Raw genomic sequence first — 16,794 nt, forward strand, 5'->3', positions numbered from 1 at the left:
TTTCGAAATTTCTAGAAAATTTTCCAAAACATATGTATATAACAGTGTAGGAGATAGAACCCTTGTGAGAGCGGCCGTGCGGCTAATTCAATCTTTGATCAGGTCTTTCTCAAAAATCGTTTTCAAAGTCATTGATCACGATTTCTCAGAAATCAGTGAAGCGTTTTTATCCAAACTTTCCACAGCTCTTCTAAATAGGATGATCTCATGATTGATTGAAGAATTTTTTTTTTCATTACAAATATTTGAGGTAGAAACTAGATTCAAAAACGTACCGTTTTGTTTTACCAAACATACCGTTTTTTTTTTTTACAAATCATTTACTAGCCGATAAAATTAGATTTTTTGATTTTAGTTGAATTATTCTCTGTTATGCTGACCACTGCGAGGAGAAGTTTTGGACGTTACCTCCAGAAACCAGCTGTCAATTGCAGATTTTCCAATATTTTTTTTGTATGAGAAATTCACAAAAAGTTATTCAATTGTTTCACTGATAAGTTGTAAAAAATTATTTATGTATTTATTATATGAAAAAAAAATGTTTGAAAATAGCAATTTTTTTCGGCCAACGAATCGCACGTAACACCTTTTTACGGACAAGCCCAGCTTGCACGGACGGACGGACAGACGGACGGACAGACGGACGGACAGATCCATCAAACTACCGTGATTTAATGATGTTTCTAATTTTTTGCAATGTTCAAAAATGGCTGTGTGTGTAAAATTTTAATTAATCAATATTAAGACAAATGGACGAAGATTGAATTGCGACTTTAGATCTTTTATGCCCCTCCAAAATCACATAGACTTACCTCGCCGCAGCATATGGATTAAGTCGAATATAAAGCTAGGTGCTAATGAGGCGATGTGATCCCTGTTTGGAAATATGCATCCCAGGGGCAATAGATATTAAATTTATCCACAAGTTATAGTAACTTGTTTCAACTGATCATGTGTTCATCGATTGAAGCCAATGCAGTAGCAATACGGCCAAAATAAAAATTACTTTTAACATTTCGCTTAGCAACGCGAAATGTCGCGACCGTCTTTTCTGTCTCTTCAAAAGAACTAGTGTGGTTTCTGATCACAAATACAGACATACATATACAAATATGTGATATTTTGTGTGCAAATCAACGAAATACTCTCAAACAACGCATAGCAACGTACCAGGCAACAACAAAGACTAGCTGATAATTTAAAAAAATAACAATACTTCTTCGGTTGTTTATAATTGTTATCAGAAGGCGCAGCTACGATAACAGTCGTATTGGTAAATCGTATCGCATTAGAAAGGAGCACCTGTGGTTTTACAGTTTTTGAAAATGTGGGCTTGACCCCGTCGCCTAATAGGTTTAATGTATACATCTCCCAAACCATTCAAGGTATAGTACCCAAATTCGCACAAGACGAACCTTTTCGACAACTCTTTCGGCAGTCTGAAAAGTGTGTGAAATCGGTTGATATCCCAGTTCACTCCAAATAAAAGGGTTATGTTAAAAAATACTAAAAGTATGATAAATCAATAACTAAACCGATCAGAGATTTATATACAGGGTGGTCAAAAACAAGAAAAAACATTAACTTCGGCTGCACCGAAGCTAATATACCCTTCACATGTGAATTTCTTTTAGTAACTGTGCGTTCAGTTTGTATGGCAGCTATATGCTATAGTTAACCGATCTGAACAATTTCTTGGGAGATTACATTGTTGCCTTAGAAAATAACATATACCAAATTTCGTGAATATATATTGTAAAATGTGAAAGTTTTCCATACAAGCATTTGATTCCGATCGTTCAGTTTGTATGGCAGCTATATGTTATAGTGGTCCGATATCGGCCGTTCCAACAAATGAGCAGCTTCTTGAAGAGAAAATGACGTTTGCAAAATTTCAAAAGGATATCTTATATATATAGACGGACAGACAGACGGACATGGCTAAATCGACTCAGCTCAACATACTGATCATTTATATATATACTTTATAGGGTCTCCGACGCTTCTTTCTGGGTGTTACAAGCTTCGTGACAAACTTAATATACCCTGTTCAGGGTATAATAACGATGGACGTAGCACCGCACACCTTTAGGTAAAATCACATATATACATCCCTACTGACACAATTTCAACCTAATTTAGTACATACTATTATCCTGATATTCCTATATTACAGTGCGAGAATGGTCGAAATTGGATTACAACCACGCCTATTTCCTATATGGCACAACTTTAAGTATTGTCGAATGCTTTCACTATCCAGTATACAAATCTAGCAACAATTTATGCAACGAGCATGCCATCTCAAGTATAAAAATCGGACCAAAACCATTCAAGCCCCCACATACCGTATATGTGGATCCCAGTTCTATTACAAAATATCGAGCTTTATAATTGAAATTCGGAAAACTTGAAAGAATATAAAATGCTGGGTTCCACCCGAATGAAGCACTTCTTTACTTATTCTTTATTGTCTTCTGATATCGAACTGCTTCTTAACAAACCACTAAATAACCGTTTACGCTGTTATAAATACAAAAACATTATTTAACGGTTGACACGAGGAACGCCCAAATATGACGAATGCTATAAATTACAAACGATTAAAGAATTAGTCGGTAGATACTACAGCCCAAACCATAAACAATTTCTTATCAATATGAGGCATTAAATAGTTTGTCTGTCATATCAAACAAAGCCATAAATAATTTTTATCAATGCTACGATAGCTAGCAATGGACTCACATAAACTTCCATTGCCTGACATATAATTACTCACAAATTTGGAAATAAATGCTGCACAATCAATTTTGATATGCGATCGATGGACTAGAAACATCATATGGCTTCACAAATATATAAAAATATATAAAGGGTGATCCAATGAGGAGTATTAATTATGACAGTATTAATTTTAATTTTAATTATGACAATATTATTTTTGTTCAGTATTATAACGCATTTCATCATGGAAAAACTTACGCCTGAGCAACGTTTACAAAGCGATTCAACTTTATTACAAAACTTCGCATTCTGCAAAGAATGTGTTTCACGCGCTTCGCTCAACCTTTGGTCAACATAATCGGCCTACTGAGCCTTATATTTACAACACTATCATCCAATCTTGAGACCCAGCATTCATAACTGGATAATGTTCGACCGAATAGACCACGTCCAGCACGCATTGAAGAAAATATAGCAGCTGTAGCTGAGAGTGTACACGAAGACCCTGGAGTGTCGATTCGGTGGCGTTCGCAGCAACTCGGATTGACGTATGGAACGACTTGGCACATTTCACGTAAAGATCCTATATTGAAAGCGTAAAAAATATGGCTTGTACAAAAATTGAAGCCGCTCGACCTACACAAGCGACATTCCTTCGCTCTATTGGCTCTTGAAAAGTTCTTAGAAAATCCGACGTTTTCGAGCCAAATTTTGTTCAGCAATGAGGTCCATTTCTGGCTCAATGGGTATGTAAACAAGCGAAATTGCCGCATTTGGGACGAAGAAAAACCTGTTTAGATTCAAGGACTGCCATTTCATCAAAAACACAAAAAAGACATACACTACCGTCAATGGTGACCCTTATCGTGCCATGACATACTATTTGTTGGCTTCAATTGAATCCCGTGATCTCGTCGACATTTGGTTTCAACAAAACGGCACCATTTCCTAAACAACGCATCAACTTATCAATGGATTTATTGATAGAACATTTCGGCAAGCAGAGAATTTCACGTATTGGGCCGGTCGATTGGACACCAAGATCGTTAGACTTTTTCCTGTGGTGATATATAAAGTCTAAAGTCTATGCGGATAATTCCGCATCGATTCAGGCTTTGGAACAAAACATCACACGTGTCATTCGTCAGTTACCAGTCGAAATGTTTGAACGAGTCACCGAAAATTGGACTCAACGGACGAGCATCTGTGACGTAGCCGCACCAATGGGTGGCGATGAAAGAGATAGTCTCCAAAAAATAAATACCAAAGAATGTCCTTAGATAATAAATATTGTATTTTTTCTTTAAGAAAATTGGGAACCTCTAAATGGATCACCCTTTCTTATATGTATATGTTTCTGTATGCGAGTATTATGTTTAACTCGAGCGTAGAAATAAGAAATTTTAGATTTTCAATAATTTCGAAGCCGCTGGGGATGATATTTGGAAATACCAATCATATTTCTAAAAAGAAAAAGCTTCGCCGAATCAAAAATCGGGCGAAAGTGACAGTACTCTTCAAATACTGATTAAAATCCAAACGCAAAACGAAAAAAAATATTCTTCGCAAAAAGTAACCTTAAACAAATTCGAGCATCGCCTTAAATGGCTAATCTAATCATTAGCAATAAACGGCCAAACGCGAAACACCAATATCTCAAGTATTTTTACTACAATAAATCTTACTATTTATGTATCTACAGCTATGTATACTTATATTGGACAAAGTTCACTACACCGTTGAAATTGTGACCAGCTCGCTTCAGTTGATTTTTGACTCAAGACATAGCACATCATGTCGTACGCACGACGCACACTTTTCTTAGCCACACTCGCTTGTGTACTGTACGCCGCATTGGCGCTGCCGCCATGCGCACGCGATGACGAGGATTGCCGCGAGAGCCGCATGCATCCCGATCTGCCTGATCTGCCGCAGGGCAGAATATTACCACGCAAAATCGATGGCGATGACACGAACGATTATTGGCGCAATCAGGGCAAAGAATTCATCCAGACAAAAATGGCACAGAAGTTGAACACGCAGAAGGCTAAAAATGTGATTTTGTTTTTGGGCGATGGCATGGGCCTAACCACGCACTCGGCTGCGCGCAATCTCATCGGCGGTGAGGAGCAATACCTATCCTTCGAGAAATTCCCCTACACTGGTCTGTCGAAAACGTATGCCGTCGATGTTATTGTGCCCGATTCGGCGAATACCGCGACTGCGTACTTGTGCGGCGTCAAGACCGTGGAAGGCACAATTGGTGTAAGCGCACAGGTGGAACGCGATGATTGTGCTGCTACACTGAATACCACCAATCACGTTTACTCGATCGCCAAGTGGGCCATGGATGCTGGCAAGTCGGCCGGTGTGGTGACCACGACAAGAATTACGCATGCCTCGCCTGCGGGTGTTTATGCGCACATAGCCGATCGCGATTGGGAGGATGATACTGAGGTTAACGCATGGTGTGGCGCTGACAGCGGAGTGCAGGACATCGCTTATCAACTAATAAACGGCGAGGTGGGCAGCAAGTTGTCGTTCATGATGGGCGGTGGCAAGAGACATTTCATCGACAGTAAACTATATGCGAATGGTACGCGTAGCGATGGGCTGGATTTAATCGACCAATACAAGAAACTTAGTGACCGAAATGCCTTTGTTGAGTCGCGCACTGAACTCAATAATTTGAACTTTAGCAATGTGGATCGCGTGTTGGGTATTTTCAGCGATAGTCACTTGCAGTATCACTTGGAGACCGATGAGAACTCACGCCAACCCACACTGGAGGAGATGACACGCAAAGCTATTGAGTTTTTGAGCCGCAACGAAGAGGGCTACTTTATCTTCATCGAAGGCGGTCGCATCGACACGGCGCATCATGACAATATGGCGCGCTTAGCACTGGATGAGGTAGTCGAGTTCTCTAAAGCCATCAACGCGGCACGTGAATTGACCAGCGAAGAGGACACACTGATTGTGGTCACTGCTGATCACTCGCATGCCTTCAGCTATTCCGGTTACCCAGTAAGTTAAGACGTTCATTTGTTAGTTTTTGAGTTTAAGCACATAATTCTACTCATTCTTTCTTTCCCCTACAGTATCGCGGTAATGACATTTTTGGGCGCACACCAGCTACTCCCGGTGACACGAAACCTTTGATGACCTTGAGCTACGCAAACGGTCCGAGCTTTGAGAAATTCTACGATGTTACGAATAAGGAGCGTCGTGACCCGACTACGCTTATCACCGGTGATGTTTATGATCAATTCCCCGCAACCGCTCCATTTGACTCGGAGACTCATGGTGGCGATGATGTTGCTGTATTCGCTTCCGGACCCTGGGCTCATTTGTTTACTGGCGTTTACGAGCAAAATACCATTCCACATATTATGGCCTATGCTTCGTGCTTGTCTGACGGTCTGACGGCATGCTCCACGGCTTAGGCATAGGTTTTTTTCAAACCTACATTTTCTATTAAAATATCTGTATTTAAAAATAAATTATCAGTGTCATTACTTTATAGAAAGGTTAGTTAAATTTTTTCTAATGAAGTGTATAAGGACATTTGCCATGGTCGTCATCAAAAGGGGTCTCTCGTCCCAGGCTGTTGTTTACTTATCATAGAGGGCGTTTTTTACGTGGCGGGTGCAAAGCCCAGCGCACATTCCTGTGGGCATGATTCGCCTTATCACTTTAGCTCGCATCAAACGAATTTTCTTTGGCTACCCAGTGAATACTTGGTCTAAGGCCGGAAGTAGTTAATAGCTTGAGCCATATGTAAGAGAATCGCTTCTAGCTACTCCCAAGTGAATGGCGCTTAAAGAACTTTCCTAACGTACGTGACCTTCTACACATGACGCCTTCCTCCATCTTAATCATTAATGCGTTTGCTGTTTGGCGCCAATTGGAAATTCCAAGTGTAGCCAGGTCCTTTCCCACCTGGTCTTTCCAACGGAGTGGTTGTCTTCCTCATACTCTGTTTTCTCCGGCGGTTTTTTCATTCATTCGGCCCTAAATTGGTCTAAAATGTTTACTACCGCTCCACAAGAAGTATTTATAAAGTTATTGTTTTGATAAAAAAGCTACTACCTAATATTTGGCCATTCTGGTTCATAGCACTACCCTAATCCCATAATTTGTCTACGATTTATGAACAACGGTATATCGGGCTCTTTAGAACTACAAAGATAGCAGTTCATAAACTTATTGTTCTGGGTTCAGTTAACGATCTAGAGAAGAAATAGTATTTTATCTCAAAAAGCCTTAAAGTTTACAGTTTGTCAAAGCTTTCAGTTAGCTTAAAAGCCACATAAACTTGACTAAGCTTTGAAGGCTTTCCATTTTGACTGTAACTAAACTTAAGCTTTTTCGATGCTCAAATCAGTTTTTATATTACCCTTCACCAACGAAATCATAACACCAGTGTTTCTAAGTAATTTGACAAAAGCTTTTTTTAGCAATTTAATCATATCTCGTTACAGTTATTACCAAAAGTTATCAAATATTATCTATATAAGGGGTAGGTTCGAGATATAGGTAATTGGAATATAAACTATTTATAAAGTTCGGGCTAAGAGATAACACTCAGTGTTCTTTGAAATGCAATTGGAGAGATTAGACAGCATTAATAAAGGAAAAGCAAGGAAAGCGTTAACATCGGCTGCACCGAAGCTTTAATACCTTTACAGGTGCAATTGCTAAAACTAAAGGTTTAAAAGAATGTTTACCTTGATTTTCCACGATTTTTATCTTGATATTATTACGATTTCCAACGGTTACTTTGTATGGCAGTTACTTCCTATAGTGGTCCTATCGAAACAATATAACGGACGTTTTTTTAGGCGCGTAGTTTTCAACAGCTGTTACATTTTGACAGCTGTTACTTGACTTTGTTTGGTTATTTGGTTTGCCATTTCTGACTAAACAGACTTACTTCCGAACTATGTTTGGAATTTATTACCAAAATAATGATCTCCTCGGTACACATAATCGCCCAGCGTCGATAATTCGAGTACCCATAAATCAGTTTTGCTCCGCGTTTACGCTAGTGGCTAATCCGTGTCCTCAGACGCCGTATAGAGCATACTGAAGACGTTATTCCTGCTGTGAAGTACAGTAACGAAGTAAACCCGATACAGTCCTTTCATTGCACGCCACAATTGAATCTGTGCCCATACACTTATTGGACGGTTTAGCTAAAGGATCTCATTTTGCGGTCCCAAATCCCTCTCGCGCAAGAACTAAAGCCGCACGAGCAACAAGCTCATTACATGTTCGGTGGGTGGACCCCAAACGAGATGGCCATCGATCATAAGTTTCACAAAAAACTTTCGTTCAGCGTTGAAGTTCACTTTTGGTTGATAAGACCGTTCATAAACAAAATTGTCGCATTTGGTGTTATAATGATCCTTAAGCCATTGTTGAGACCATTTACATTCTCAAAGAGTCACTGTTTGGTGTACTCCTTGCGCAGAGAGAATCACTGGACCATATTTCTTCAAATATTAGGCCGATCATAATTAAACAGTCAACGGAAAATGCTATGGAACCATGATTAATGACTTTTTCATCACTGAAATGAATGATTTTGACGTGGACGACCAGAAAGAACCAATTTATTGAACGAAACTTTTGGAGAGCGCTTTATTTCGCGTCGAGGATCTGTGGACTATTTTTTGTGGGATTATGGAAAATCGCATGTCTAAGCAGATAAGCCCAAGACCATTGACAACTTGGAAGAGAATATTCGGCGCCATATTGCTGACGTACTGGCTGAATTTCTGCAAAAAGTGGTCAAAACTTGGTACTCTCGGCTGGATTTCATTCGAGCCAAGCGAAATTTGAAATCGATATCACAAAAACTGAGACACTAGTATGCGTATATACAGTTAGACGAACAGACGGTGAAACGAACAAGGCTAAATTGGCTCAGCTCGTTACTCTGACCACTTATATATATGTACATTTGTGTATATATACTTTCTGGGGCCTCCGACATTTCGTTCTGGGTATTGCAAATAATCAAATATCTGAAAACACTTAAGACCTTGAAAAAATGTTTTGGTGAACAAAGATTTTTCATAAGCATATCGAGCCATCCTCGAATGGTAAACTTTAAAAATTATACACCATTTTATTGGCCCAAATTTGAAAACGTGTGGTTGAACTTGTAAGAGCACAACTTTTTATATCGACTAATTTGATAACTTGATAACTTAATAGCAACATGCGGAATGTTTTGGGGTTGGTTGATAAGATTCGAGTAATCATAAACTAATTATTGGTGCTAAAAACGTATGTGTATGCACATAAGAAAATCACCTGAAAGTCTCGTTTATAAACGATGCCGCTTACGTCTCCCCAACACAAATCGGACATGTCTCGATGGCAGACCAATAAAGCAGCATCGGTCTCTCACGTGTCCGCCTTATCTTTAGCTTTTGGACATACGAAGTACACAACAGCTTTGCAAAAAAAAAAATTATATCATTAAGTATTTAAGTAGTTTCAAGACGAACCTTTGAACAGTCTATCATTTACTCACAAATCGTAAGCTATGTCGCGACTAATACTCGGCGGAATTGTATGCTGTCTAGTGCTGCGGACTGCATATGCAATTCCAGCTTGCGCACAGGACGATGAGGATTGTCGGGAGAGTCGCATGCATCCGGATTTGCTCAGCGAACGCGGCAGACTCACATCTCAAAGTAGGATTGCAGGGGAAGAAACAACAGAGTATTGGTTGGACCAAGGCAAGCAGTTCGTGAAGGAGAAGCTGCACACGCCAGCCAACCAAAATATCGCCAAAAATGTTATTATGTTCCTGGGCGATGGCATGGGCATCACCACACACTCTGCTGCGCGCACTCTACTAGGCGGTGAAGAGAAGTCGCTCTACTTTGAAACATTCCCGCACACTGGACTGTCACGCACCTTTAATGTGGACAAAATTGTGCCTGACTCGGCGTCCACGGCCACCGCATACCTGTGCGGCGTCAAAGCAATCGGTGGCACCATCGGCGTTAGTGGACATGTGGACCGTACCGATTGTGTCGGGTCGGCAAATGTTACATACCATGTGAACTCGATTGCCAAGTGGGCGGTGGATGCTGGCAAATCGGCAGGTGTGGTGACCACCACCAGGATAACACACGCCTCACCGGCTGGCGTCTATGCGCATGTTGCCGAGCGCGATTGGGAGAATGACAGTGAGGTGAAAGGTGATTGTGGCACTGACACCGTAGTGCAGGACATCGCATACCAACTGATACATGGCGAGGTGGGTAGCAAACTATCCGTTATATTGGGTGGTGGCAAACGGGAGTTCATAGACTCGGAATTGTATGCGGCCGGTAAACGCAGCGATGGCCGTAATTTGATTGAGGAGTATAAGCAGCAAAGCAGTCGAAATGCTTATGTCGAGACGCTTGATGAATTGAATAGCGTGAATGTGACTGAAGTGGATCGCCTTTTAGGGCTCTTCCAAGACAACCATTTGCTTTATCATTTGGAGACGAATGAGCAAAGCAATCAACCCACATTGGCGGAGCTGACCCGTAAATCTATAGAGTTTCTAAGTCGCAACGATGAAGGCTACTTCATTTTCATTGAGGGTGGACGCATCGATCATGGTCATCATGACACTTATGCTCGCCTGGCTTTGGATGAGACGCTGGAGTTTGCCAAGGCCATACAACTAGCGCGTGAGTTGACCAACGAAACGGACACTTTGATTGTGGTCACCGCCGATCACTCGCACGCCATGTCTTATTCGGGTTATGCGGTAACTTTTGCTACTTATAACCATTTAATTTTTGCTGTATTAATTATTATGTTGAAATTTTAGGAACGAGGCAATGATATTTTTGGCAGCACATCTTATACGGGCAAAGATGGTCAGCCATTCATGACCTTGAGTTACGCAAACGGTCCAAGTTATGAGAAATTTGTTGATGTCCAGCAGCACGCACGCCGCGATCCTACCACTCTGATAACGGGTGCAATATACGACTCATTTCCCTCCACAATTCCATTGGATTCCGAGACACACGGCGGTGACGATGTCGCTGTGTTCGCTTCGGGTCCTTGGGCTCATCTGTTCTCTGGTGTTTATAATCAAAACACCATTCCCCATATGATGGCTTATGCATCATGTGTGGGTAGTGGCTTAAAGGCGTGTTCTACGACGAACTGATTCATATTACGTCCTTTGTGAAATATTATTGTGTGCATGTGTTTGTATTATTTTTGTATATTTATATGTTTTTGTTTTTATAATTAAAAGAGAAGTATGGACAACTTTTTACATTTTCGGAGAGCAGCTTCAGTCATTGTTCTTGTAATTCCGAGTACAAAGATATTGGAATACACTCAATATTTTGGCTATTATTTCAGAAATGGACTTTGGTAAGAAACTCCAGAGGGAGCTAAGAACTGCCCTCGTGAGTTTAGTATGGCCTTTCGAACAACCGAAAGCTGACGGGGTAGACTTTTGGTAAGCGTTTTATGGATGAACTTTAGTAAAAAATTGTAGAGGGAACTGAGCACTCCCCTCGTGAATTAAGTATGGCTCATCGTATACTTCGGACGAACTTTATGAGACGCTGAATCGGACTAAATTTTTCAGACTCATGACCGCAAAAAGCACCTTATACATATAGGTTCTCGTGATCTGATCAATTCAGTTGGTTAACGTCTTTATTATGATAAATGCGACAAAAAAGGACTTCTCTGAAAACTATATCCCTCTCCAAGTAATTTTTATAGATCTCAGAAATCCGTAATCATTCCATTTTCAGCCGATGTAAAAGTTTTCGTCTTCTTCAGGGTAGCTTATTCAAGTGAAGTCCACGGTTACGGCTGTTCCTTAAATTCTGATGTGTACCATTGGTTCCATCATTCGTCAACGGTCACGAAACGGCGCAGAAACCCCATCTAAATAAAACTTCCAAGCTAAGAGTTCGATTTGACTCAAATAAAGGGGCGTCATCCAGCTGTGGCCCTAAGTAAATGGATTTCTTACCAAAATAATTTTTTTCTACGTCCAATATATTGTCGATGTTCTCGCCCAGCAGATCTGGTAATTCAAGCAACCACGGTTCGATTTCGCACCACGTTTACTCTGGTGTATAATGCGCATCCTCGAAGACGCCGTACAAAGAATACCAAAGACATTTTTGCTGCTTTGAAGTAGAGTAACGAAGGAGACCCAAATCAGTTCATCCATTGCGCGCGACATTTGAAACTGTTTCCAGCTACTTTATCGAAGGTTTAGCTAAAAGATCTAGGTTTGAGGTCGCACAAAATACAACTGGTGGAAGAATGAACGCCGAATATCAAACTCGTCGTACGTTTGGTGAGTGGACCCCAAATTAATAATCCTAATTTTTACAGGAAACTTTCGTTCAGCGTTAAAGCTCACTTTTGCTTGATAAAAGACCATTAATAAACAAAATTGCCGTATTTGGAGTGATGATGATCCACAAGCCATTGTTGAGACCCCGTTATTTTACAGTTAATGAAGAATGCTATAGAGCCATAATTACTTATTCGTGCCCATTTTGATGTGGACAACAGTTAGTTCCACCAAAATTATCTCGCGTCGTAGACCTGTTGGAGCTTAACAACGCTGAACAATTTTCTTGTGGAATTATATGAAGTCGCACGTCTGGGCAGATATTTCCGAAACGATTGACGCCTTAGAACCTTTGACGCGTTATTGCTGACATATGGCTTCAAAAAGTGTTCGAATACTAGGCCTCTCCGCGGCAGTCACTTGCCCGAAATCCTTTTTAGAACACAATGGTAAGTCCTTATCTTTGTAATAAAGCTAAATTCTTAGCCAACAATAATTTAATGTTATATTATGTCTAGAACACACATAGGTTTGGTTTGATTGCTCTGTGCCTTATTAAGATAAGTCTTGAGGTATCTGTAGAGACTAAATATCGAAAGTATCGATAAATTATCGATATTTTGATGAATTATAATTGAATAATATTTAATGCTTATTATTATAAATCATCGGTTTATACTTTTATATAAATAGATAAATTATAAATATAATAGATAATTATAATTATATCGATAAATTATTGATAATTCGGTAAACTATGTTATAATTATAATTTTTATCGATTGTACGCAATAGAAAAAAAATATTATATATATATTCATATATATTAGAGGACCCGCCCACGTTTTACTGTGGCTGATACATAGGTAGTACTACTAATACCATCTATATGATTTCTATTAGTCAGATTATAAGTATTAGTTAAGGAATTATCGCATTTTTGGTGAAGCAACTTGTGTTAGTTTACAAAAAATGAATCAAAAAGCATTTCGTGCGTTAAGAAAGAATTGGTTTTTGTGGTAAAAATACTACTGAATTTGGGCTGTGCATCAGTGAAATCAATCGAGTCCAATCGATTGTCAGCCTAGTGGACTGCATATTAAGAAACGGTTCTCAAGCGTGGAAAGACAAAAAATCGGCTGGCAAGGTTATGGCATCAGTCTTTTGGGATGCCCGTGGTATATTATTCATCGAATGATAAATGAGCCAGTTTTAATTCATTGCACTGTGTATTTGATTGCAATTCTATTCTACCATTCCCAATATTTAGCAATTTTATTATTTTTCAGGAAGGATCAGTTTGAAATTGTACGCATATATGTACTTCATCGTTCCCGTTTAAATATTGCATTGCTCTGTGCAATGCTTCAAAAAGATTTCTGTGTATCTCAAATTTTAACAGACCTTTTTATCAACACTTCAGTTATGTCGCTATTTTTTTATGCCAGATCTTTTGCAATTTTAAATTGCCTGTCAAGATACCACTCCAATAGTTAGCAGGTATGAAAAAAATGTCATAGCTACCCATAGATGTATTGAATCACCCAATTTATTACTTAAGAACGAACAACTCTGTCCACATTATGCAAACTTGTCTACAGATGTCGCCTTTTACTTTGGCATCGTTTTGTTTAATTTAAGGTTTGAGTATTGGATACTGCGATGGTAGCGCAATCTATCGGATCCAATGTAAAACATTAGCAATTAATTACAAATGAAAAATTAATTTAAAAAAACATTTTCCAGTGGACCAAATTGTGAATCTAAACCATTCTCGAATCTCCTTAAACACACACAAAACATTTCATCAAAATCGGTCCAGCCGTTTAGGAGCAGTTCAATTACAAACACGCGGTCAGAAGATTTATATATATAAGGATATTATATTACATAGTAAAAAATATAGGAGACATTGAAAAAAGTTATTGGTGTTTTTTTTGTTGTAGCGCCAGAATTCTGCCGAGTTGACAGTTCTTGCCCGGATAAGAAATCCGGGTCCATTCCGATTACGTAGACCCGATTGTCATGGGAACAAAAAAAAGGTCAGTATAAGTGTGGTGATAGTATATAAAAAGAAACAAAAAGGCCAATATATGTGTGGTGAAATGATATAAGAAAATCAACAACCCTCAACCCATAGTACACTTCTTTGATGTTTATAGTCACATCAATGAGTTTCTCAAATCATGAACCATTAGTCAGAGTCGGTTTAAGCCCCTTTAATATAGTCCATTTTTAATTGAAAATTGTGTATAAAACTTTTTTCAAAAAACGAAACTAATTTGAACGCCATGCAAACTGTGTGCTTTCCTGTCAAAAATGGAAATTACAGTTAGCCAAATGTCACATTTGCATGCCATAACTGCTTGATAGACGAACTGCCTTCAATTTGTGGCGGATAGCATGCAATTTGTATGCAAAATACGAACGCACGCAGCAGCCGAACACGAAATCACAAATCACACGCACATGCACACATATGAAATGTAAATACACGATTAAATTGCTTGCCACAAATTGCTAACGGAGCAAACCCATTTTGGTGCAAATTAACATTAAGATAACCTCACCGATTATCGCTGCCATTACTAAGATAGTAAATAGATAATAGAGACACGCACACACACACAAAATACAACACAAAAGCACCAGTAACAATTGCGGTTGAACGTTATTATAACGGTTTCAAGCTATTATTGCAGGTCATAATGGCAACTGCCAATGCAAAAGTGCAACACTGGCAGGAGTCGCAACAGCAGACGCACAGGAGGGAGCAAATAAGCACGAGAATGACTGCAGTTGCAGTGCTAGCATGCACACAGCATGAATATTCATTAAGCGACATGTGTTTGCATGCGCTGTGGCAACACCTCGACTGCAGCTGAGCGACCCAAGTGCAAAAGAAAATGACAAAAAATAAAATGAAATGAAAAATGCGCACTAAAATGGTCTAATGGGGAAATAGGAATATGCTAGCATATATTTAAGTGTATGTCAGCGCAAATGCAGGCATATTGAATCAACACAGACACACCTACACATAAACGTTGGCGGACAAGGCAGCAGGTGAGCAATCATCGACGCATTGACATTCCCTCGATTTGCAAATAGACATGCAATAAAGTGCTTGTGCCGCCTTCGCTGTCATGGCGATACGTTTTTAAGGCTTTCAGGTGTCTGCTGGAAGGTGGAAATAGCTGTATGTCGATAACACACAGCAGGCAGCAAGCTACAATAATTATTAGTCCAAAAAAATAAATTTGCGTAGGAGAAGTCTGCTTTTAGGCGCTGGCATGGATATGTGCGAAATAAAAATATTATTTTCTCATAAATTTAGTAGCAAAATATTGAAATGTTTACAAAAGAGTCTTCACTGCTTAATGCTCTCTTCTGCACACAAAATTTGTATATGCGAATTTTTCACAACTCATTTGAAATTCATAATAAATTATAATGTCTTCTAAACTGTCATCAACATTTTGTTGATGCAATTTCTTTGCTCCACTCTTTCTTCTCGCTGCCCTTCCCTGCTACTCTTGATTTTATGACTTTCAAGTAGCGGTAGTCGCTAACCTTCGTTTGCTTAAGCTGTGCATACATTACAGGTGCCTCCATGTGCGCAGCGCTGCTTTTTTGCTTTCTTGTGTCATAAAGCGTCTTTATTTGTTTGCAGAGGTGAAAATTATTTCCCAATAAATCTATGTCATAATGTTGATTGAAGAGTGTCATTTTTATATATGTACATATATGGTAGACCATCAAGGCCGCATGCGAATCAATAACCTTCAAATAAAATTTATTGCTTATGAATATGTAAATGACTTTATGCTCTCACACGGCGCATGAATATATTTCGGCAAGAAGGCCTTTTATTGTTCCGTAGGTATAATGTCGGTAAAATATATTCAATGCAAGATAGGAGAAGTAATATCATTTTGGCACGTGGTTCTATCTAATTTATTTGTTCAGCAGTGCAATTAAGCTTAAACTGTTGAAATCATCAATTAATTTTTTATATACATATGTATGTAAAACCTTAGCTTAAAGGTCAAGGTCTTATTGCAATGCAAAAAAGAGACGCAAAGAGCTCACTTATGGTGGCAAAAATTATTTGAAATTTTATGTATCGATAAAGGATCGATATTTAGATTAAATATCAACATATTTAGTTGACTAATTTCCTGCTTTTAAAGTTTTTCGAATAACTCCTTTGAAGATAGATATATTGCATATAGCATATTTAATGAAATGAATTATTCATCGATATATACTCATATACATACATTATGTATAGTATAAATAGATAGGTATCGATGACTTATCGATATTGTTGAAGATTGATGTATTTATGTATACATATTTAATGCCTATTATTATAATTCATCGATATATAGTAAAATATAAATGAACAGTTATCGATAAATTATCGATATATCGATCAAATATGACATGATAATATTAATATTTCTATATATACATATTTAAAGCCGTTTAATATAACTCATTGAAGTATGCATAAATATCAATAGGTAGTTATCGATAAGTTATCGAATTTATCGATATACAGATATTTATGCTTATTATTATAGTTCATTGATATTTCCTTAAATATAATTAGATAGAAATCGATAAATCTTAATTATATTATTTTTATCGATTATACGTAATAATAGTTTTGGAATAAATCTAATTAATATTGATATATCGATAGA

General features: G+C 38.6%; 2 protein-coding genes across 2 annotated transcripts; both read left to right on the forward strand.

Moving 5' to 3' along the window:
- The first annotated feature begins 4,481 nt into the window (after positions 1-4,481).
- Positions 4,482-6,258, forward strand: LOC126750957 (alkaline phosphatase, tissue-nonspecific isozyme-like). The gene is made up of 2 exons (XM_050460821.1): positions 4,482-5,751; positions 5,826-6,258. Exons 1-2 carry the CDS (start codon positions 4,519-4,521, stop codon positions 6,168-6,170), a joined length of 1,578 nt encoding a protein of 525 aa, XP_050316778.1. The 5' UTR covers positions 4,482-4,518; the 3' UTR covers positions 6,171-6,258.
- A 3,025-nt stretch (positions 6,259-9,283) lies between these two features.
- On the forward strand, positions 9,284-10,921 carry LOC126760473 (membrane-bound alkaline phosphatase-like). Its single transcript, XM_050476158.1, has 2 exons — positions 9,284-10,510; positions 10,574-10,921. The coding sequence occupies exons 1-2, from the start codon at positions 9,284-9,286 to the stop codon at positions 10,919-10,921; spliced, it is 1,575 nt and encodes a 524-aa protein (XP_050332115.1).
- Positions 10,922-16,794: the final 5,873 nt, after the last annotated feature.

The sequence above is a fragment of the Bactrocera neohumeralis genome, chromosome 2 (genome assembly GCF_024586455.1).
Source record: "Bactrocera neohumeralis isolate Rockhampton chromosome 2, APGP_CSIRO_Bneo_wtdbg2-racon-allhic-juicebox.fasta_v2, whole genome shotgun sequence".
In the NCBI taxonomy this organism is placed as follows: Eukaryota; Metazoa; Arthropoda; class Insecta; order Diptera; family Tephritidae; genus Bactrocera; species Bactrocera neohumeralis.

What these genes read in the sequence shown, in the direction of transcription:
- LOC126750957 (XM_050460821.1), top strand. Translation starts at nt 4,519, where the DNA reads ATGTCGTACGCACGACGCACACTTTTCTTAGCCACACTCGCTTGTGTA. An exon ending in TCAGCTATTCCGGTTACCCA is followed by an intron (nt 5,752 to 5,825) that starts GTAAGTTAAGAC and finishes TTTCCCCTACAG; the next exon opens with TATCGCGGTAATGACATTTT.
- LOC126760473 (XM_050476158.1), top strand. Translation starts at nt 9,284, where the DNA reads ATGTCGCGACTAATACTCGGCGGAATTGTATGCTGTCTAGTGCTGCGG. An exon ending in TGTCTTATTCGGGTTATGCG is followed by an intron (nt 10,511 to 10,573) that starts GTAACTTTTGCT and finishes TTGAAATTTTAG; the next exon opens with GAACGAGGCAATGATATTTT.